Below are 21,302 nucleotides of genomic sequence, written 5' to 3'. Positions count from 1 at the left end.
AATTATTAGTGAGGGATGAATCTTACATCATGCTTTGGAAGTTACCAGACTGACAGTGCAATTATGAACAGGCTGAACATTTGAACAAAAGCCTTCACTTTCACACTTCACTGGCAAATGGCTTGAAAAGAAATCCCCAGTTGCAATAGTTTTCATCTAAATATTCTCCTTCTTTTGCTCAGGGTATTAATACTCAGGCCTTCAGCTCTGCAGCACAGCTAATTAGAAACTCACTGATCAAAGTTTCCTCAGACAATGAGGAACCCAACATGTTTAATTCAAAAGATCTCAGAATGATAAGCCTGAGAGATGTTTGCATGTGTTTGCAGCATGTGCTTGGGGTGCTGGCAGACTGAAGATCTGATCTTTCCTGATCTGTGCCTCTGTCCTGCTGCCTCAGATGGGATTTGTGTGGCACTCACTCCCTGTGGCTGGGTTCACAGCCCTGCCCAACTTTCCAGGGAGGGTACAGGACAGGACATGGTCCCAGACAGCTCCAAAACAAAGTCTTGATGCTCTGCACCCATGGAAATAATTCAGCCAGGAAACACCTGGCAGGTGCCTGAGGAAGTTTAAAATGGTTTTAACCCTAATATGAAAACTAAAGTTTTATATGAACCCAGACAGCCAGTGCTTTGAACACGTGCCAAAAAGGCAGCTGTCCCCTTGTGACTGTTCACCCAGGGCAGGAGCTGCTGAATTCCCAAATCCTTGACAGGAGTATTTTTCATTCCAGAAGAAAACTGCTCCCTCCCCCAGTGTAAAGGTTGTCTTGCCTTCCACCACCAATACCTCTGTTTCTGAAAATACCTCTCATACCTCATACCTCTGTTTCTGAAAATACTTTTTCAGCAATGAAAGGTGACAGTTTTAGCCTCTGAGAAAGGACCCTACATAAATAGAATTTGACCTACACAAATCTCGTTTATTGGTGTTTTCTGAAACCTGTTCTGTTCACAGATAGATGATCTGTTTTTATCCCCCCTGTTCTGCCTCCAGCACTTTTCTGGTCCTTCAGAGATACATGAAAGCAAAGGTTACACTACAGCCTTGAAGTACAGGGCCACAGGCTTTCTATGTAATTTCTAGTTAGAACTGCTCTTGTGCTCAAGAAGAGATAATAGATGGGTAGGAGGAATTTGAGGAGCTTGTGACAGATTAAGTCAAATTGTAACTATGATGAATATTACTTCTGTATTATCTAGGCTTAAAGAGATTGAAGCAAATAAATTAATGATTTCTTTTCTTTTTACTTACAATTGTTATAATAGTGGCATTCTGTAATATAGCGTTATATAGTATACAAAAATATAGTATAATAAAGTAATTAATTAGTCTTCTGATAAGATGGAGTCCTCCTCATCATTCCTCCTGGATGTCAGGGGCAAAAATATCCGCTATAGTATTCCCTCCTAGGCTGCTAGGATAAGCCTGGGAAAAGTTCTAATAGGAAATCCCATCAGTCAGGGGAAATATCACATCTCCATAAGAGGTTGGTCTCATTTTCCAGAGTAACCATCTCATACATTTTGTGTTACAAATGGAAACACAATTTGAACGATGGTGTTAATTAGCTGCTGTGAAAAACACCAGTCACTTGTTTTTAAAATTTTAAAAGTTTAATGATAATAAAAACAGTTATTAAAATAGCAATATAATTAGAGTAATAGTAATTTGGACAATTTGGATTAGGACAATATGAGACAATAAGAACAAAGAGTTAGGGATGTCTGGGTACCTTTTTCTGGGCAAAATAAGCCCGAAAAAGGACCCACGTTAACAGAGGATTGACACTTAAAAACAACAGCCTGTTGCATATTCATACACCTCATATATGATGCATAAATTCCATTCAAACACAGGATTCTGTCTGCGCAGTGTCAGCTTCTTCCTCTGAACCCTGACAGCATCTTCAGGGCTGAGGAGATGGGAAGAAGTTCATTTCTTCTGATAAGAGGGCAATAAATTCTCTTTCTCTGAAAGATTTAGGTATCCTGTGGCTGCTATCTCGCTGACAGTCCTTTCTTTAGGAAAAAAGTATTCTACATGGCATAGTTTCTATTTTAACCTTATGTTATAACCTAAAACTGCATTTAACACACTACTTAAGAAAACGAATACAGCATAACTTTCCAACATAACACATATAATATTCATTTTAATATTTGCGAAAAGTCATAAAATAGGCATTTTTCACCCAGAGTAACCATCTCATACATTTTGCGTTAGCAGTGGAAGCACAGTGTGAGCGATGCAGTTAACGAGCCGGGCTCACGGGGCATTGCCCGTGGGTGCGGGCAGCGCTGAGCCCGGCAGAGCCGCGGGGCGCGCTCGGCCCGGCGCGGCTGTGCTGCCTTATGTAACCGGTCACAGGGCCGGCCGGCTCTCCCGGCCCCCGCTACTGCGGGCCTGCCTGAACAGGGCCTCTGCCGCTCTCTGTGACATCAGAAACTGTGGCGGAAAAGAAAAAGCCTGTGGAAAGAACCGCTTAGTGCCGTGAGGCCTCCCCTGTGCCAGCCGCCGGCCCGGGCAGAGGCGATGGATTTAAAGCGCCGGCAAAGCGCGTGTGGCGCCGGCCGGGGGAAGGCATTAACGGGACGGGGTCAGTGTCCCGGCTCAGCCTTCCCCAGCGGACCGAGCCGTGCGGGCTCCGGGCGCGCTCCCCGCGGCTCCGTGCGGGCTCCGTGCGGGCCGGGCGCGCTCCCCGCGGCTCCGTGCGGGCTCCATGCGGGCCGGGCGCTGTGGCGCGGCTGACGTCAGGCGGGGCTGGCGCTGCCCGCGGGCGGAGCGGGGCCGGCGGCGGGCGCGGGGAGCGGCAGGTACGGCCGGCGGCCGGGCTGGGGCAGGGCCGGCGGGGAGGGGGCCAAGGGGGCCGGCTCCGGCGGGCGGCCTGACCACCGCCAGCCCCGCCAAGGTCAGCGGGGCGCGAGCCCGGCCGGGAGCGGCGCCGGGACCCGGCTGTTGGCGGCGGGGAGGGCGAGACACTGCTCTTGGGGCAGCCCAGGCCGGGCCAGTCCAGGCCGCTCCCCGGCGGGCAGAGGCGCGGAGGGCCGGGGCTGCCGTGGGGCTGTCCCGGGGGGAGCGAGCACCGCCGGGCAGGGTTGGGACGGAGCCGCAGCGCCGGGAACTGGCTCGGAGAGCACAGACGGCTCCGGGGAAAGGGCCTGTGCAGCTGGGCCGGAGCCAGGCAGCTCCAGGAATAGAAAACTTGCGCTGTTGGGAGCGGGAGGGGCCGGGCAGAGTTACGTTTAAGCACCGTGCTTCCTGTGCTCTGCCCCGGTACGGAGGGTAAAGTAACCTGGGCAGTGTGCGGGCACTGCTGCTCACCGCCCGCTCAGCTCCGGGGCTGCCGCTGCTGTCCCAGCCCGCCCATGGACACGGAGTGCAGGGCCGGGCCCGCTGCTAGCTCAGCTAGGGACTACAAGCTGCAGGGAGAAACACTTGATTTATTTTAAAGTGTGTTTTATCAGGAAAGGGACTGGAACAGACTGTTGGATATTCCACATTATATTCCGTGCAGAAAACTGCTGTTCCAGGGAGCAGAAAGGAATTGTCCCACTCCTTTGCTGCATCTACTCCTAACTCAAGTTCAGTTTAGAGTGCTACTATTCTTAGATTTCAGTCACCAATACACTTTTATTCATATTGGTTATTTTTATTTTTATTATGAATTCATTAATAAATTTATTAATTTTATTTTTGTTATTAATTTATGTTTGGTTAAATCCCATTTTTCATGTTGATGGCACTGGGCTGGTTTAACAAGCAAATACTATTCAGATGCAGCTGATCTTGCTAGGCTATCTTCTAGCTCTGCAAATACACTTTTAAACATCATGTAGGAGGACTGTGAATACTGTAGAGGACTTCAAATGAGCCCTTGTGCTTAAAAAGGACAAGGAAGAATATCTAATTGTTTTTGCACCTCCTACTTTAAGTGCTGACAGATTTTTCTGTGTGATTCCTTGCTCTCTTTCCAGAGCTGACGTTTTGGGCACTTAAACTCTGAATTGGGAAAGGGTATTTGCTGCTTTGGAGGTTACATGCAAGGTGCTGTACAGCTGCTGAAGCCCCGTTTGCTCTTGTAGCTTTAGACAGCTCTGAAACATTCTGAATGTGAGACTTTGTGAGCTGTTCTTTGTGCTGTAATCACAGGCAAAACTCAATTTGTCAAGAGAGAGGTTTTCTTCTTTGGTTCTTCCCCTTTTTGTGTCTAAGTTAAATCTAATTATGCTATTGTGTAACAGAGTTGGTTTAAAGGTAGCAACAACATTCCGGGGCCTAGCCTAGCACTTGCAGCAGAACTGAAGTTCATGCAAATTCTTTTTTGGCTTGTAGACTGGGAAACAGCCTCCAGAAATAGTGATTTCACCTTATTGGGCAAACTGGAAGACATGGAAACACCGTTAGAGACACTCATTTCTGTGAAAATGAAGAGCAAGTAGACTGTTTGCTTGTAAAGGAGAATCAAGAGGAGAGAAGCCTGTGTTGGGGTGGTGACAGAATGAGCCTTGGGTCCTTTGTACTGCTTTGTTACTTTGGAAGAATTAACTGGCTTCTATTTCTGGATAGGGGTGACAAGAGCATGCTCAGACCCCAGAGCAGGACCAAGTGGCCACAATTAAAGCAGGACAGGAGTCTGGCGCTCCTTTTCAGAAGTGGGCTCTCAGCAGAATCTTTCTTTTCCCAGCAAGCTGGTACAAAAGTCAAGAATAAGAGGTTTATTCTGTAGTACAGACTTTACCTGCCGTGGTTCTCACCATTGTATCCAAGCCTGTGCAGGAAGTGGCATTCCTTAAATATGAAATCCTGATGGTTATATCTTGTGTGCTTCAGTATTTGCCCAGTAATCTGAAGAGGACACAGCTACTACTTGATCCTTAGTATGGATCCTTAGTAACTTCATATTTTGCTAGAAGATTACAAAACTCTTCTTTTTCTCTCTTCTCCTCAGCTTTAAACACATTCTTCTGAGGTTTGTCTGGGAAAAGTTCCTCTGTTTACCAAATCTACTATGCCACCTTTTGCCCCCTCATGCCCCCCCTTTATGCTGCCACAAGTAGAATTACTTGTTCTTTGTTAGGTTTCAGTATCATTTCTGTCTCTCATATCTGTCTCTCTTACAGGCCCCACAAATAATTTCTTAAAAGTAACCTTCTCAGGGGAGGCTTAAAATGCTTCTGTTCTTCCTTTTCTAGTTCAATTGCATCTGGACAGTTGAGTTTTTATAATCTCTTTTAAAACAATAATCAGAACACCATTAGGCTGTAAAATAAAACCTCATTTTCCAATATATCCCATGTTTGATGTCTTTTTTTCAGCATGCTCATAAACCAGAATGCAGTGGCCGAGTACTTAATGCCACATGTGATGACTTGAATTTAACACATAGTCCTTGCCATGCTATTTCAAGCTTCATTTAAAAGCTGAGGAGAACTTAAAATCTTACTTTATGGGCTCATCTTTTACTTACTTTAATTCTTAGAGTGAGCTAGCAATGATTTGAAAGAAATACAAGCCATAAAAACAGCTTTCTCCTTCCTGTTTAAGATGAAACTGTTTCAGCTTTTGTTTTGACTGGACTTTGAGCCAGTGAATGAAAAACACAGAAGAGGAAGTACAGAAAAAAAAAAGAGAGGCAGGTAGAAGTGCTTGGTAACTTGAGACTGCAGAATACAGGATGTACACGTATGCAGAGAGGACTTTAAAGGAACTGCTGGTGAGTCAGGAAGCAGTCATTGCAGTCTGTCTCTTCCCCATTTTCTAAGAGCAGCCCCAGGAGGGTTTTGTTAGCCAGTTAAACATCAAGGTGGTCTCTGACAGTCACGCTGGATCACAGCAGTTGCACCTTTGTTACGTCCTACAGCACCAGTTGTGCTTACTGAGTGTCTTCAGCTGGGATCTGCTGCGTCTCTGCAACGTGAGCTGGGTACATGCAGCTCTGATAGATGGTACTGAGCTGCCTCTTTTTAATGTGTTATTGTGAAATACTGAAAACTGCTTTTCTCCCCCCTCCCCCTCCCTCTTCTGCCCACTAGATTAAGCAGCAATGGCATTTGTGAAGAGTGGATGGCTGCTCCGGCAAAGTAAGTCATGGGTCTTTCTCTTCCTTCTCTCCCTGTTCACTGGGATTTCTTCAGAAAACATCGCAGCAGCTGATGTTGGAGTAATTCCCAGGTTTTCTTAAAAGAAGTAGTTCTGTGGGTTGTTTTTGTTGGGTTTTTTCCCTTTTTACTTTAAGGACACGTCACATAATGACGTGTTGTGATGACATTCCCACATGACCTTTGGGTGCTCCAGTGGGAAACAGGATATAAATATATCTGAGGTGTCTGACTGGCATTCAGCTTCAGATGCTGCTCTGTAATTAGTACTGTGTAAGTGGGGACTTGGACACTTTACCTGACACCTCAGCTTAGTGTCTTTCAATTAATCATGCCCTCTGCTTGTTCCTGCAGCAAGTTAGAACACAAGCATCAGGTTATGCACTTAAAATAAAACCAGTTTTGCTTTGAATCCTAGATAAAATATGGCACCCAAGTCTCTAATGTTCCCAAGTGGGGATGTTGTAATACAGGATTTTGCTTGGCACTTTAGAATGTTGTTTTGGGCAACTGTGAAGGATTTCTTGGTTTATTTTTATTAACTTTAGGACAGAAATATTTCCCAATATGTGCCCTCAAAAGTGACTGTGTGATTTTTAAGGTACTATTTTACGGCGTTGGAAGAAGAACTGGTTTGATCTGTGGTCTGATGGCCGCTTAATATTCTATGATGATCAAAGTCGCCGTGATCTGGAAGATAAAATCCACATGAGAATCCACTGCATCAACCTCAGAGTGGGGAATGAATGTCGAGGTAATAATGAAACCTTCAGGATTTGTGTATCCAGAGATTCTTTACAGCTTCAGTGCCACCCAGCACACCACACACAGCACTACTGCAGATGTAAACGTGTCCAAAGTGTGTGCAGCTTCACTGGTCTTGAATCCCCCACCTTCCAAAAAAACTCAACCCCACCAACTCCTAAATTGCTTTGGAGATATCCAGGGCATGGTATCACCATGTGATAGGTTAGGTTAGGGTTTAATAGTTCCTGTTAAAACTCAGGGAGGACAGTGTACCATGCTGCAGGAGGATGGGATGTTCCCAGCACACTGTGTGTCTGATACAGAGCTTTCCTGGTGTAACCACAGTGCTGGGTGGACAGAGAGGCAGGGCTGGAAATGGGAAACCTCAGCAGGGCTGTGTGTCTGATACAGAGCTTTCCTGGTGTAACCACAGTGCTGGGTGGACAGAGAGGCAGGGCTGGAAATAGGAAACCTCAGCAGATGTTTTTCCTAAGTTCACTTCTGGCATTTGTTAGTGCTCCACTTGGTGCTGACACAAGGGAGGGACACAAGTGCTGGACAGTACCATTGCTAAGTATGGATTGGTTCTGCTGTGAGACACTTGCATTTTGTAGGGAAGGTGTTCAGAGCTGCTTACTTTCAGGACACTCTGAGGAGTAAGAACAGGTTATTTCCTTCTGGGGCTCTGATGCCACGGAAGGCAGCTACAAGTGGCCCTAGTTTATTTTGTCCAGACTTGCTTAAACTGACTCCTTTCTTGTCCATGTGCTCATGTAGTGCTGTTTATACTCATAACTCATGTCTGTTTTTCTCACTCAGATTTCCAGCCTCCAGAGGGGAAGCAGAGAGACTGTTTACTGCAGATTGTTTGCCGTGATGGGAAGACAGTCAACCTCTGTGCAGAGAGTGCAGATGACTGCCTGTAAGACAGTCAGAGAATAATGCTTTTGCTGCTTCTCCCTCTTTTATCCTTCTTTATCTCCCTCCCTAGTTATTTTCCTCCCTTCTAACTTCCAGAAAAATATTTTAAGAAAGTTTTCAAGCAAATGAAAGCAGGTTTTCAGTGACAAAAACCCCAATATATCTCCTAGAAGTTGTCTAGCTCATGCAAACTAACTACAAGTTAAGTCACTGAAAACACTGAAGGGTGAGGAGGAGTAAAGGAATCTGATGAATATGATCAATGCAAGACTTGCTAAACAGATTTTTTTAAGCTTTTGCCATTCTTCAAGAGCACATGATGTGGCATTAGCCCAAGGACATCCCAGTAACAATAGGAGGAATATTCCATTATTGTGAACTCTCAGCTGAGCTGGGCTGTGTAGAATTAGATAACTCCTTTAATCACTGTTTTGCAAGAAGTGTGTTCCATTGAGCATGCTCCCAGGCTGTGGCAGGGCAGGAGCTGGGTGAGGTGTTCCTGCCTCCTGGGAACTGCAGCAGCAGCAAGGCCCCTGCTCTAACCAGCACAGATGAGCTGTTCTGCTGGGGTGCATCCCATTACCTCATCCTGAGCATGACTGCGGATTTCCTACCTGTTGTGCTTGCAGCAAGGACCTCCAAAACTGCATCCATTCCTCCTCTTGTTCCTCCTTGTTCTTTCTCAGCTCTGCAAAGAAAGTAATTATTTCTTAGTCTTGGTGTAACAGTTTGGTGCATTCATTTGAGTGTCTCATTAGGCTTTGACAACATGCAGTACCTAAAACTCTGCTCCTGCAGTACCTCTAGTTGCTTACCTTGTTTGTTTGATTGACCTGAAAGAAAAAGGTGGCATTAATTTTTATCAGTGTTCCACTAACCAATGGGGTTTTTTTGCAGGGCATGGAAAATTGCTCTCCAGGATGCCAGAACAAACACAGTGAGTGTCCTACCTAGACTTTATAGTGATAGAGAAGCAGCACATCAGTGTTATGTGTGGTCCAGCAGTTGAGTTCTGAAATCATGTTCCATCCTTCTCTGCTAGAGAAAAACAGGGTCATGAGCATGATAGTAAAGCTTGTTGGTGGGGAGAAGAATGATTCTCTGGATCACAGACACATCCTTGCAGCCAAGTCCAGGCAAATACATGCTGTGTGGAAAATAATTATTTTAGGGAATGATTTCTCTGGGTGGAAGTGAATATTTGGAAAGTTGGTCTGTGGGCACTGAGGCTGTGGGCAACAAGCAAATCTTCTGCAACCAGCAAAAATGAACTTTTCACCCCTAGTGATTGTTGCCTCCCAGGTGGGTGCAGTGCTAAAGGAAGCTTACTACACAGCAGCTGTTTGTTAATGTAGATCCATCCCACTGTGGGATGCTTCTTGGCAGAGACATGGGGAAGAGTGAGATGCTTGGAGGGGAGTGCAGGCACGCTGAGGAGGAGTGTATTACCTCAGCATTTTCTGCAATTTGTTTTTCCTTTAGACTGCCTTCCAGAATACTCTGCAACACTAGCTTTCCTTGGATGACTAGGCTGAACCAGCCCAGGGGAAAGGCTGTGTTTTGTAGAAGCTTATCTCAGTTTCTGATGGGTCACATTAACATTGCCACTGTACTGGGGCATCTGTCAGATGATATAACTTAGATTTGTAGATACCCAAAGCAAACACTTGTCATGGCAAAACTACCCCAGACATGACTGCTCTGACTGCAGCCATGCTACACTGCCTGTGGCCTTAAATGAGAAGTCAGGGATTTGTCCTCATGCAAAGGGCACAACACTCATGGTCTGTCTGCTCCAGTTTTAGGGGATTTATTCCACCTGTGTGTGAGATGGTGGCTTCTGGTTTCAGGAAATGGGAGCTGCTGTTTTCATGCCTCTGACACTGCTGCCAGCCTTGATAGATGGCTCAGAACGTGGCAGTGCTGACCTTGGTCAGCCAAGGCAGACCCCAAGGCTACTCAAAGTAGAGCAGGTAGTCCTCTACATAAGTAGATACATAAATTAACATCTTCCAAAGCTATTAAAGGTGTCCAATGAAGACTTGGACTAACTGGGATGTGGGTTTGAGTCTGTAGGTGTGTGACACACTTTTCAAAATTTCCAAGCATCCAGCAGTGCCTCCTAATTTCCCTGGAATAGTGGGGTGATCACCTTAGCTTTGAGAACTGCATCATTTACAGGTGTTTGCAGGCTTGTGCATGGCTTGTACAAAGATCCCTGTGGCAGGGCAGAACACATTTACTGCTAAGATGTGAGCAGATTTCTCAGCTGATGGAAATACCACTTCATACAGTAACAGTGTTTCAAGCAGTGAAACTCATGTTTCACCATGAGTTTGACTTAGGATGTAACCATATTATGTCCTCAAATGCCATGATTTCATCAGTCCAAGAGATAATACAACACTTGCTGTTGATTTATTAAAATGTTCCCTTGTGAATTAAAGAATGGGAGCTGGCTTTTGCCTTGGAAAAGGGAATAAGAGCATCACTGTAGATTTTGGATATTAGGGACAAGAATAAAAGGGAGTGTAAGAAATCTTAATTGTCTTTGAGAACTTATTCTAAATGGACTCAAGTGTTACCACCTCTGCCTCAGGTACCATTTTTGGCTACTGCATTTATTTCCTTTACCTGCTTCTGCAGAACTTGGTGATACAATAACTCTAGGGTGCCAGGAACCAGCCAACTTAGTTGTGAAGATTTCTTTATCTGAAGACAGAAAATGAACAGGAGGGTAATTTCTAAATCTGAGGCTCTGGACTGGTGGGAGGAGCCAGGGTGCTTGCATGTACACATATGCATGTCTGTGGCACACACACAGGGAAAAAATTGATGGCTCCTTTCTGTGGCTGATCAGGAATTTGTATTCTCCCAGGCCCAGTCTCCAGGTCCTTTCTTTCTGCAGCCTTTTCAAGGAACTCACTGCTTTCTTAACACACAGTGTGGCTAAAGGTTACTGTCTCTTTGGGGTCATTAAGTTTTAATCCTTAGACTGCTCTAACTGTCTGTCTGTAGGAACAGGTGATAACTGCTCTCTCCCCTTGGTGTTTAGGGCTACGTGGGATCTGATGTGATGTATGATGAGACAGCCATTTCCTCAGCCCCTCCTCCCTACACAGCTTATGCCACACCATCACCTGAGGTAAGAGTTGCAGTCAGGAAGCATTAACATGAGTGAGGCAGCAGGAGCAGCCTCCTTCAAGCACTCACAAAGTGCTGCATTGTATTCTTACACCCACCTTTAAAGTTTTTACAACAGCAGAGAGTAAGGCACTATCAGCCTATTGCTGCTCTTATTTGAGATGGATTTCCTTTAAAAAGAATGAGGCATGTTTCATTGGAAAGGGTATAAAGGGGTGGCTGCTCAGTGAACTTGAAAAATAAAGCTTCTGAGAGACAGGGCAGAATTTATCTGGCTGATCTTCAAGTATAGTGGTCATGCAGCTTCTAACAGAAGGAGGTGTAACTACACTTTGGTGTTGTGCAAGAGCTGGAAAGGTGTAAGATCAGAAGTTTTAGAAATGGGCTGTAGTGACTGGAGCTGCCACTTTCAACACATAAGGATTTTGTTGTACCAAGATGTCACAGCAACACAATAACTCTAGTTCCTGGATACACAGTTCTTTTGCAGTGAAGGAGCAGCTTTGGGACCAAATCAGGATATGTTGAGGATTTCTGGATGTGTTTAGTGATGTGCAGTAATATGTGAGGGGATAGTTTGGAGCACTCTTGCTTGTTGCACTATCTGCTCCAGCCTCTCACTCTTGTTAAAAACGAGTTGTGGTACTGGGAGCTTCTTCTGTGCAGCCTCCTCTTTTGGAGAAAAAAAATTCTTCTAAAGCATACAGCTCTAGAGCATTTGTCTTTAATCTGACATTTGCTTGCAGTGTACCCTCTTGGAGGGCTGGCTGGAGTTTTTTGGGATTGGCTGCTGCCTTCCTGGCACTTCTGAGCTCCCCAGAGAGCTGTTGTTGGCATGAAGGCAGAGAGGAGAAGCTGGCAGGGCTGCTGTGCCTCTGCCTGATGAACCAGGCCCTGCCTCTGCCGTTGCCTGTTGAGGAAAGGAAGAGAGCAGATGCTGCTTAGGAGTGCCCTCTTTTGCAAGCAGCTGTTCTGAATCCATTCCAGGGAGTAGATTGGCTGTAGCAGGACAGCCTGGATACTTTAGTGAAAGAAATGAAGACAAATTGAACAGTGTTCTTGACTGGATCCATAGCAGAGTGTAGCTGTGTAACTGCCCTTTTTCATTTCCCCAGGTTTATGGCTATGGCTATGATCAGTACAATGGCGCGTACCCCCCGGGCCCTCAGATCTTCTATGCCTCCAATGGACAAGCTTATGCTGTGCCCTATCAGTATCCATACCAAGGTAATGAGCACATCCTCACCTTCCCACAGAAGCTACTTGAGGCAATCTTTCTGGCTTTAGCTCTATTAATCACCATCCTTTACCAGCCACCACTCCTGTACATGGAGAAAGAAACCTGACCTGCAACTGGAACCCAGTCCACTCACCCTTTCACAACAAAGGCAGTGCAGTGAAACTGGCATTAAGGAATTTAACCTTCCCAATGTGATCTCAGCATAGTTACATTGCTTTATAAACTCCTTTTGAAGCATACTCTAACTACAGCATATTTTATAAGAGCCAGAAGAAGATGTGATTTTGTGATTCAATACTCCATATTGGGCATTGATGGAACTTGTCATTCATCTGCTGCTCTTAAACTTAGTTTAATTATTTAAATGCAAGTTTCAATGGTAAATCCACTCCCAGAACAAGGTTGTACCTGGTTCCATCCCTGTGTGTGCTGGAATTGCTGTAATTGCAGCATTTCAGCCACATGAAATCTCCTGGTGCTCTGTTCAGGTTTGTATAGCTTTCAATCCCAAAAACAGGAAGCAAAGAGTAAAACTGTAGGGTGTGCTTTTAATCAGTCACCTTAATTTAGGGTTAGTTTTGCACAGAGCCCCAGTCCTACAGAACTGGGGCTTTAGAGTTGTACAGTAATAAAAATGAGAAAACTAATTGTTCATGATCTGACTCTGCAAACAAGAATCTCTCCTGAGAACATTTTATTTCAGTTTTGAGGGAGATTTTGTTTTCCATTTGACATTTTTCAGGTTATTTCACTTTTTCCTTTTCCATTTTTTGTTATAAGGGAGGTGCATCAGCCTTAAAAGCTTTTAAAGTTTGCTCCATATAAGTTACTGAAGTCTTAGATACAAATGATACATATTGAAACACAGAAGAACATGTGTTCTGTTGTTTCTGAAAAGCAGTGGCTTTTTAAAAACCCAAGAACTGTTTTTAAAAACTTCCAGCAGGCCAAACCCTTATGATAACAATGCAGCATCAAACTCCCCTGAGCAGTCTGCAAGTGTGTTAAGATACTGGTTACTGGTTGGGCACAGTAACCAAGGCTCAATGTTTTCCTTCACCAGGGTCACTGCAACTAAACCTTAGGGCTCAGATTCACCACAGCACCTCACTGACCCCTGTACCTTTCAGCTCTGCTGCTCCTTCTCTGCAGTGCCATAGTCCTTCTCAGGGGAGAGAGTCATGCATTGTTCAGAGTCAGTGGAAGCCTTTCCGAGTTGTATTTAGTTGGATTACTTAAGAATCTGTTACAAAACACCATTGTGAGATTTTCAAGAATATTTACTCTCCCTGAAATGTCTGGGAGGGAAACGAGTACTGTTACGTTTGCTTTGCAGCTAGGAGCTGAATCAGAAAACATGACAGGTGAAGCTGTTACAAGTCTGTTTCAGAGCAGGGGTCAGTCAGTGGCTTCTTGAGTCCAAGGCTCATTTCTTACTACTGGCCAACCTTCATCTGAACAGAAATGTAGCAGCTGTCACCACCTCACAGATCAATCCAGGATGTGAAGGCTGAATTGCAGTAGGCAGTAAATGTAAATAACTGATGCACAGTTTCAGACAAATGACTGCTTGAGACCTGGCAAAGATTTTTTCATGGGGAGGGGGTAAGGGGGAAGAACTAAACTATTTGCCTTAACATCAAGGCTGAATCATTTTTAGACCCATTTCTTACATTAAATCCACAAAGTGAATACAAGTAATTCATAGGTTCTTTGCAGAACAATGTTCACTTTTACATTTGTGATGAGTTTTCCTCACAGATATTAAGCTGTTACAGGGCTAGAAGTGTTGCTAGGATTGCCCTTGGATTTAATTAATGTGGAGGCTGAATCCAAAGCAGAAATGTATTCTACCTGTGCAGCTGACAAAATATTAGTATTCATTTGAAGGAAGAAGGTGAAAGAACAGCCTGTTTTGAAATTGCAGTGTATGGTATTAAGATACACATTTCTTTTGCTCTCCTCCCAACAACCTCTGATTTCCTAGGACCTTATGGGCAGCCCCCTGCAAACCACGTCATCATCCGAGAGCGTTACCGTGACAGCGATGGAGACCTTGCACTGGGCATGCTGGCTGGAGCAGCCACTGGAATGGCTCTGGGATCACTCTTTTGGGTCTTCTAGATTACCCTTTCCTTATCTCTGTAGTTCCAAACCCCTCTATTGTGTGCAATAATATATTGGCAATGTTGTTTACTGTTAAACTTTGAAAAATGCAATAGTTATTTTTCAGTAGTGACATCTTAATAACTGATTCTTAACTGTCTTAATGAGAGTTTAAAGGCACCATTTAGTTAAGTGGTTGGAAATGGCATGTGCTGCTTTTGAATTCTGGTCTGATGTTCAGAATTATAAGGATCAATGTGATGTGGTAGCAGTCATCTGCTTTATGAACAGACTGTTATTGTAAACACCATAGGAAAAAAGATTATTCTTTTTGGGGAGGGGTCTAAGATCTAATTCAAACAAGAGGTTAATGGGAGTCCTGCATTAGTGTACATATACTACTGGCTTTTAAACATTCCCTGGAAAAACATAGAGCTCGGCAGAGATTCCTTGGCATTAGACAGTCTGCCATGCTTGAGGGTTTTTTTTTGTTTTCAGACTTGCCTGCAGATGGTAGTGTGTTTTCTTAGGTGCAGCCCTGTACCTACCTCTCACACCATCCAGGTGAAGTTGTCTCTGAGAATGTATGAGCAAACCACTAGGAAGCAGCAGCACTCCTCAATTCTTTTATTCTCCCAGAAATGTGAATGACCAGTGGCAAGGAAGAGCAGTGTTTGTTGTTCTAGCTCCCTCTTTATCCTGGATGACTCTTATGTGGTCAGATGGAAGTACTGGATCTTTAGCTTTGCAGGTGTCTGCAGAGCAGCAGCCTCAGACACTGCAGCAGCTGCATTGTTAGGAGCCAGCCATTGTCTCTGCTCCTCACTGCCATGGCTCTGCAGAGGCTGCAGGAGGAGAAGGAATTGAGCAGCCCTTGCTCTGTTGGGCCTGCCAGCCCCTCTGCAGCAGGAACAGGAGGGGAGAGACAAGCAACTCCAGCAGACCTTGCACACAGGCACTTTGATATCAGCTGCCTTGCCAGGGCTAGGACAAGATGCCTGCCTCAGCCACCAAGGTTTGCTGAACCAGGTTCCTCATTTGCAAGTAATATTGAGCACAGCTGAGCCTGGGTTTGTTGTATGTACATTTCCACCTCACATTCAGCAGGTCTCCTCTTCCCTCCATGACTTGTTGAGAAAAACACTCCGAGGAACCTGTCTGGCTTTGCTTGTCTGTGTGGTTTCTCTAGAGTGTGCTGTCCCCCGGAGTGCAGCTGTTTTGTGTGTTACATGGCCTGTTCTAATCTGTGCTGAGCTGTGCTTGGCAGAGAAAGAAAGCTCTGAAGAAATGCATGGGCTTTCTTGTTCAGGTAAATGAGGCAGGGTGCCTGAGTTGAGTTCTTATAGTAAGAGGACTTATTTTTATACTTCCACTCTTAGCTTCCTGTATTTGCATACTGTTTTAATGTTAAGTCTTACTTATGCTTCCATTTAGAAGAAGGTTAATTTCCTTATGGTTCACAGGGTTTCATGTCAGGAAAGATGAAAATAGATGAGAACTTGCCCCTATATAAATTTAGCTGAAGTCCCAATCTTCTCTATTTCATCCTAAAATTCTCTTGGTTCTTTCCTACTTATTTAAGCAATAGAGGTGCCGGACAAGAGTTTGGGTAGCAGCCAGGGGAAGCACTAGGCTTTCATGAGCCTTAGGACTAACTCAAGCAAGTGGAATCACTGGAGTTAACAGACAGATGTCATTGTGGCTGCTTTACTAAGAGTGGCCTAGTCCAGGGAAGGTAAACTGCCTTCAGGAGGCTGGCTCTGAGCTGTACCCCAGTGTGCAAGCATGTCCTTTCACAGGTTAACACAAGCTGCACGTGTTCAGCCAGTCAGGTGTGCTGAAAGGACATTCTGGAAGTGCAAAAGAGGACTAAAGGGAGAGTGTCCTATTGCTAATCCAAACCAAAAGAAATTGCAGTACACTACTGAAGCTCTCTTAGAGACCTTGAGGTCAGAAAGGGATGGAATGTAAGTGGACAAACATGTCTGCCCTTTTGAAAAGCCCTTTAAGAGGTGAGTTTGATTACAGGTCTGTGCTGCTCTTTGGTTTGTGCTTTGCAATAGCGAGTTCTGCAGAATGCCTGCATCTGCTCCTCTTCCTCTGTGATTCTTAACTTGTAAGGAGTAGGGGAGAATAAAACCACTGAGCATCATATGATTTATTTGAATTTCCTGATGATTGGGAAAGGATAACAAAAAGTGAATCAGCTGGGTTTTTTGTTTTGGTTTGGGCTTTTTTTTTTCAGAAGGACTGTTAGTCACAGCAGGGGAACATGTCTTTGTGTTTTCAGGAGATAACTCTGTCTAGGTTCCTAGTTTCTTCAAGTGAAGTATATAAAATAAAGATCATTGATTGTAAAACATTCCTGGGTTGAAATTCAAAAGAAATTATCTTTTTAAAAGTTCAATTTGAAGTAATTCTCCATTAAGAAAATAACCTTACACTTCTCAATGGAAAAACACACTTGAAATTGAAGCCAAAGATTGTAGTTTCAGCTTGGAAATAATAGGCTGCTTTTGTACAAAAATCATGAAGTATTTTCTATCTCAGGAGCACAGGCATTTAGAACCCAGAAAGCAAGTGTACAAACTTGTGCTAGAGCCTGAAATCAAGAGCACAGTTATCTCCCTGCAGGTGCTTGTAGCCTTTCTGATCTCACTGCAGAGACAGAGGTGGCAACATCCTGGTGCACAAAGCAGCAGCAGGGGGATTGTCACCTGAAGTTCCCTGGTTGTTGAAGCTCAGACTTGCTTCCTGAATTCGTGCCTGTGTCTCCTGTTGCTCAGAACAGGGCAGAGCTTTGGTCAGATGCACAGGAATGTCTGGCTGGATGCACAGTCGTGACTCAATAGCCTTTCTCTGCACTTCAAATATCTGCAGTTGGTGTGGGTGCTGCTGTGAGCTGGAGATGGGATCTGGGACTTGGAGGGACAGCTGTGCCAGGTTCTGCAGACCACTGATACCCCAGTGATGGGAAGAGGCAGCAGGGGTGGCAAGATAATTTTCCAAGCAGATTGAAATGATTGTTTCTGAATGGTGCTATTCATGACTATAATTCCAGTTATATTTGCATAGTACTCAAGCACACATTCCTGCTTTGGGCCCAACACTTAAGCCCCCTAAAGCTGTGGGAGGTTCAATGTACCACAGTGGCACTGTTTTTGTGCAGTGTACACTCTCAGGGAGGGATAAATCTGTTGTACAGCAGTGCCAGTCTGTTTAGAATAGAGGAGGTCACAAGTCCAGATGTTCATCTGGGAGTTGTTACTGTTGGGCTCACAGTTATGGATGGACAGAGCCAGGCTTCCTGAGAGCGGGGTGGGAATGCTCAGCTCTCTGATAAGTCTGACCACATTAAAGAGGTGAACCAGGGTTATTCTTGGTTCCATGTGAGAACATAGCTGTTGGCTCCTTTTGTGTGAATTTGAGGGAGAGTTAGTCTCTTCCAGTGAGTGGAAAAGGTTTATGGACTCGGGAGGAGGGAGGGGGTGGGCAGAGTTTCTGTACAGAACAACTGCACTGACTGCCAGCAAAGACACACCTCCCCCAGTGCTGAAGCACGTTCTGGGCAGTGTCCAGATGGAGCTACCCTGCATGTCATCCAACCCTGGCTTACTTTGTTCTTCAGCGAAGATTCAGTAGCTGATGGAACCAGCTGTGCAAGTGGAGTGGAGGAGAAAATTCACACCCATGTTCCTCAGATGTGTTTGTGCTTTTCCTCCTCAGCATAGCATAGGACTGTGTAAGTCATGGAGGGTAGCATGCAACAAGTTTCCCCTCCAGAACCTTTATGTTCTTGTGCACTCCCTGTCTTTACTGCAGCTTTTACTGTATGTCCTCATTCTCATTATTAATTTATAGCAAAATAACCATAGCAATAAAAGTCATATTTAGTGTAATTATTTTGTCTTACATGTTTACTAGCCTTTATTCAACTCTTCTCAATTAGTTGGAGTGCAGACAGCTCAGGCTGACATACCTTGGGCATCTCAGTTACCATTTAATAAGCATGATGTAAGGTCTGGGAAATCAGCAAAGTAACTCCCCACTAACACCACTATACCAAGATTAGACTTAAGACCTATTTCTTTCTAATGGAGTTGAAGGCTTTGACTCAAAAATGTTTACTCTTGGATATATGCAACACTGATCCAGATTTACCATTTGACATTGTGTTATCAACAGATTTGTACTGTTTAGTGTTAGACTAAGCTGCTTGGAGCACAGATGTTGCTCTGGGCAAAATGCTACTGGTTGCTGTATTGATATTTCCTGTTTATGAATTGCTTCACAGCAGTTGGGTATAATCAATAAGTTTGCTTTGACAAAGACACTAAATGACCACAGCTAGCTCTGCCTCCTAAAGGCAAACAAGCTTGCATGTTTGCAGGGAATTAAACTTCTAGTCCAAAGGAGCACAGTACATTTTGTAAAACAGTATCCCTGCTTTGTGCACATTTTGTTTTTACTGCTGAGGGGTGGTGGGTTTTTAGCCTCCAAACTGGGGAAGGAATGAAAACAAAACTGCTATTTCAACCCATCAGCTAATGTCAGAGTATGCAGTGCTTTTTTCCACAGCACGCTATGTTGACAGTGCCTGTTGTGTCAGTCAGCAGTTCCATATGATGGATTTACTAGCACATCATGTATACCTAACCCTACCCACCCAAGCCCACTTGTACTGAAATTCTCTGCACCAGAACCAGTTAGGGAATTAACTGTGCAAGGCTTAGCAGCTCCACACCTTCCTGAGCTTCCAACAGCTTAGAGAATGGGCTTTGCCTCTGCTCCTGCATTCCCTCTCCTCTTTGTGGTTACAAAAAGCAACTTCCATAATTAACTTGGGTTGTATTCTTAAAAGTACCTGTATTTGTCCCTCTCTCCTGTTGCAGTTCTATTGCACTGCACTGCAGTGAGCTCAGTGTTCCCTGAATTTCGGTGGAGCTGAGAATGTCCCCCAACCCTGTATGCTGTGAGCAGTCACTAACCACAAACCAGAGCTGGTCCCAGCTGGTTTGGAGCCTCCCAGGTGCCACAGAGCATCTCACTGGGTTTCAGAGTTTTTGAGGCATCTCTGAAAGGCTCCAGGACTCACAGAGCACATAAAAACTCCAGTGTATCTGTATTAATAATTTCAAGTTTAAGAGCCATGAGATGATTTTTAAGGTGCAGGTTGGGAAAGTTTCAGACCAACAATGCTGGGCTTAACCTGGCTGCCTATGGTGGATGTAATACTGATTCTACCCAATCCTCCAGGTACTTTATGTACCAAGATTAGCCATGCATTTTGCAAAGTATGACAGGTAAAGTCAAAAATAGTGACCCCTGATAAGTCCCGTACCTAACTGAGCCCACCTTTCCTGAGCTCATGCATGACACCCAGCTGGTTGGGACTATCGATCTGCTGGAGGGCAGGAAGGCTCTGCAGAGGGAACTGGACAGGTTAGATCTATGGACGGAGGTCAGCTGTATGAGGTTCAGTAAGGTGAAGTGCCAAGTTCTGCTCTTTCCCCCTGTAGCACTTCAGGCTGGGGACAGAGAGGCTGGAGAGTGGCCCAGAGGAAGGGGCCCTGGGGTGCTGGTCAATAGTGGCTGAATATGAGCCCAGGCACACCCAGGTGGCCAAGAAGGCCAGTGGCACCTGGCCTGTGTCAGCAATGGTGTGGGCACGATTGTCCCCCTGTGCTCAGCAGTGGTGAGGCCACATCTCATGTGCTGTGTCCCATTCTGGGCCCCTGTATTCAGGAAGGAGATTGAGGTGCTGGAACCAGTCCAAAGAGGGGAATAGAGCTGGGGAAGGGGCTGGAGCACAAGTCCCATGAGAAGCAGCTGAAGGAGCTGGGGGTGTTTTTCCTGGAGAAAAGGGGGCTCAGGGGGACCTTGTGGCTCTGCACAGCTCCCTGACCACAGGGTTGTAGCCAGGTGGGGGCCAGCCCTGCTCTCAGGGAACAAGGGGCAGGATGAGAGGACATCGCCTTAAGCTGTGCTGGAGGTTCAGACTGGACATTAGGAGGAATATTTTTCCAGAAATGGTGATTAGCCATTGGAACGGGTTTCGCAGGGAGGCGGCGGAGAGCCGGTCCCGGGGCTGTGTGAGGGCCGCCTCACAGCCGGCTCCGGCGGCCGCGCTCCCCTCACGCGGCTCCGCCCGTAGATGGCGCCGCGGCCCCGGCGATGGCGGCGCTGGGCCCGGCGAGGCTCCGCCACGGGGACGGGCACGGGCAGCACAACCCGTGGGGCTGCGCAGCCTTTGTAAGCCGCCTGCTGATCAAAAGCAGTTTTTCATGGGAATGCTGAGGCACACGACTGTAATGAAAGGCATTTCCATGCTCAAATCCCTAGCTGCTTCGGCTGAAGAGCTGTTGATGATAAAGTGACGGCGTTTTTCTCGTGCTGGAGGTGAAGGGGCATTTGGGCCGTCCTGCCTGTTCTGTCAGGCCAGCAGATGACAGGTCCGAGCTTTGGGCAGCCCCCAGGCTCGGAGCCCCCCAGAGCAGCCCCCAAAAACAGGAGAACCCCCCCAAAACCCAGGAACAGCCCCCCAAAAAACAGGAAGAGCCCCCAAACAAACGGGAGCAGCCCCCCAAACAGGAGCAGCCCCCCCCCCAATCAGGAGCAGCCCCCAAAAAACAGGAGAACCCCCCCAAACAGGAACAGCCCCCAAAAAGGAACAGCCCCCAAACAGGAGCAGCCCCAAACAAACAGGAGCAGCCCCCAAAGAGAAGCAGCCCCAAACAAACAGGAGCAGCCCCAAACAAACAGGAGCAGCCCCCAAACAAACAGGAGCAGCCCCAAACAAACAGGAGCAGCCCCCAAAGAGAAGTAGCCCCCAACAGGAGCGGCCCCAAACACACATCAGCAGCCCCGTGGTGCTGGGCAGGTGCCAGCAGGCCTTGAGCAGCCTGGCAGGGGCTGCTGGCAGAGCACAGGAGGTAAAGGAAAGCTGGTGATTGATAATCGGGGATCTGGCTTTTCCCTACCTGTATTATACACGGGAAGATGGGCTAGCAGCCCTAGCCTGGGATTAGGATGCTCTGGGT

At 45.9% G+C, this 21,302-nt stretch overlaps 1 protein-coding gene across 2 annotated transcripts; it reads left to right on the top strand.

Annotated features, from left to right (window-relative positions):
* The first annotated feature begins 2,759 nt into the window (after window positions 1–2,759).
* Window positions 2,760–18,161, top strand: PLEKHB2 (pleckstrin homology domain containing B2). Of its 2 annotated transcripts, none has more exons than XM_066556263.1 (8): window positions 2,760–2,819; window positions 6,039–6,086; window positions 6,706–6,858; window positions 7,671–7,773; window positions 8,670–8,709; window positions 10,828–10,917; window positions 12,032–12,143; window positions 14,144–18,161. In XM_066556263.1, the coding sequence occupies exons 2-8, from the start codon at window positions 6,050–6,052 to the stop codon at window positions 14,278–14,280; spliced, it is 672 nt and encodes a 223-aa protein (XP_066412360.1). In that variant the 5' UTR covers window positions 2,760–2,819; window positions 6,039–6,049; the 3' UTR covers window positions 14,281–18,161. The 2 variants fall into 2 exon arrangements, with proteins under 2 accessions (XP_066412360.1, XP_066412361.1); XM_066556264.1 differs by lacking the exon at window positions 2,760–2,819 and adding an exon at window positions 2,893–2,914.
* The last annotated feature ends 3,141 nt before the right edge of the window (window positions 18,162–21,302 follow it).

Source organism: Molothrus aeneus, chromosome 10 (genome assembly GCF_037042795.1).
Source record: "Molothrus aeneus isolate 106 chromosome 10, BPBGC_Maene_1.0, whole genome shotgun sequence".
In the NCBI taxonomy this organism is placed as follows: Eukaryota; Metazoa; Chordata; class Aves; order Passeriformes; family Icteridae; genus Molothrus; species Molothrus aeneus.
Note: the sequence above shows the minus strand (reverse complement) of the source record. Positions and strands in the feature narration are given on the sequence as shown.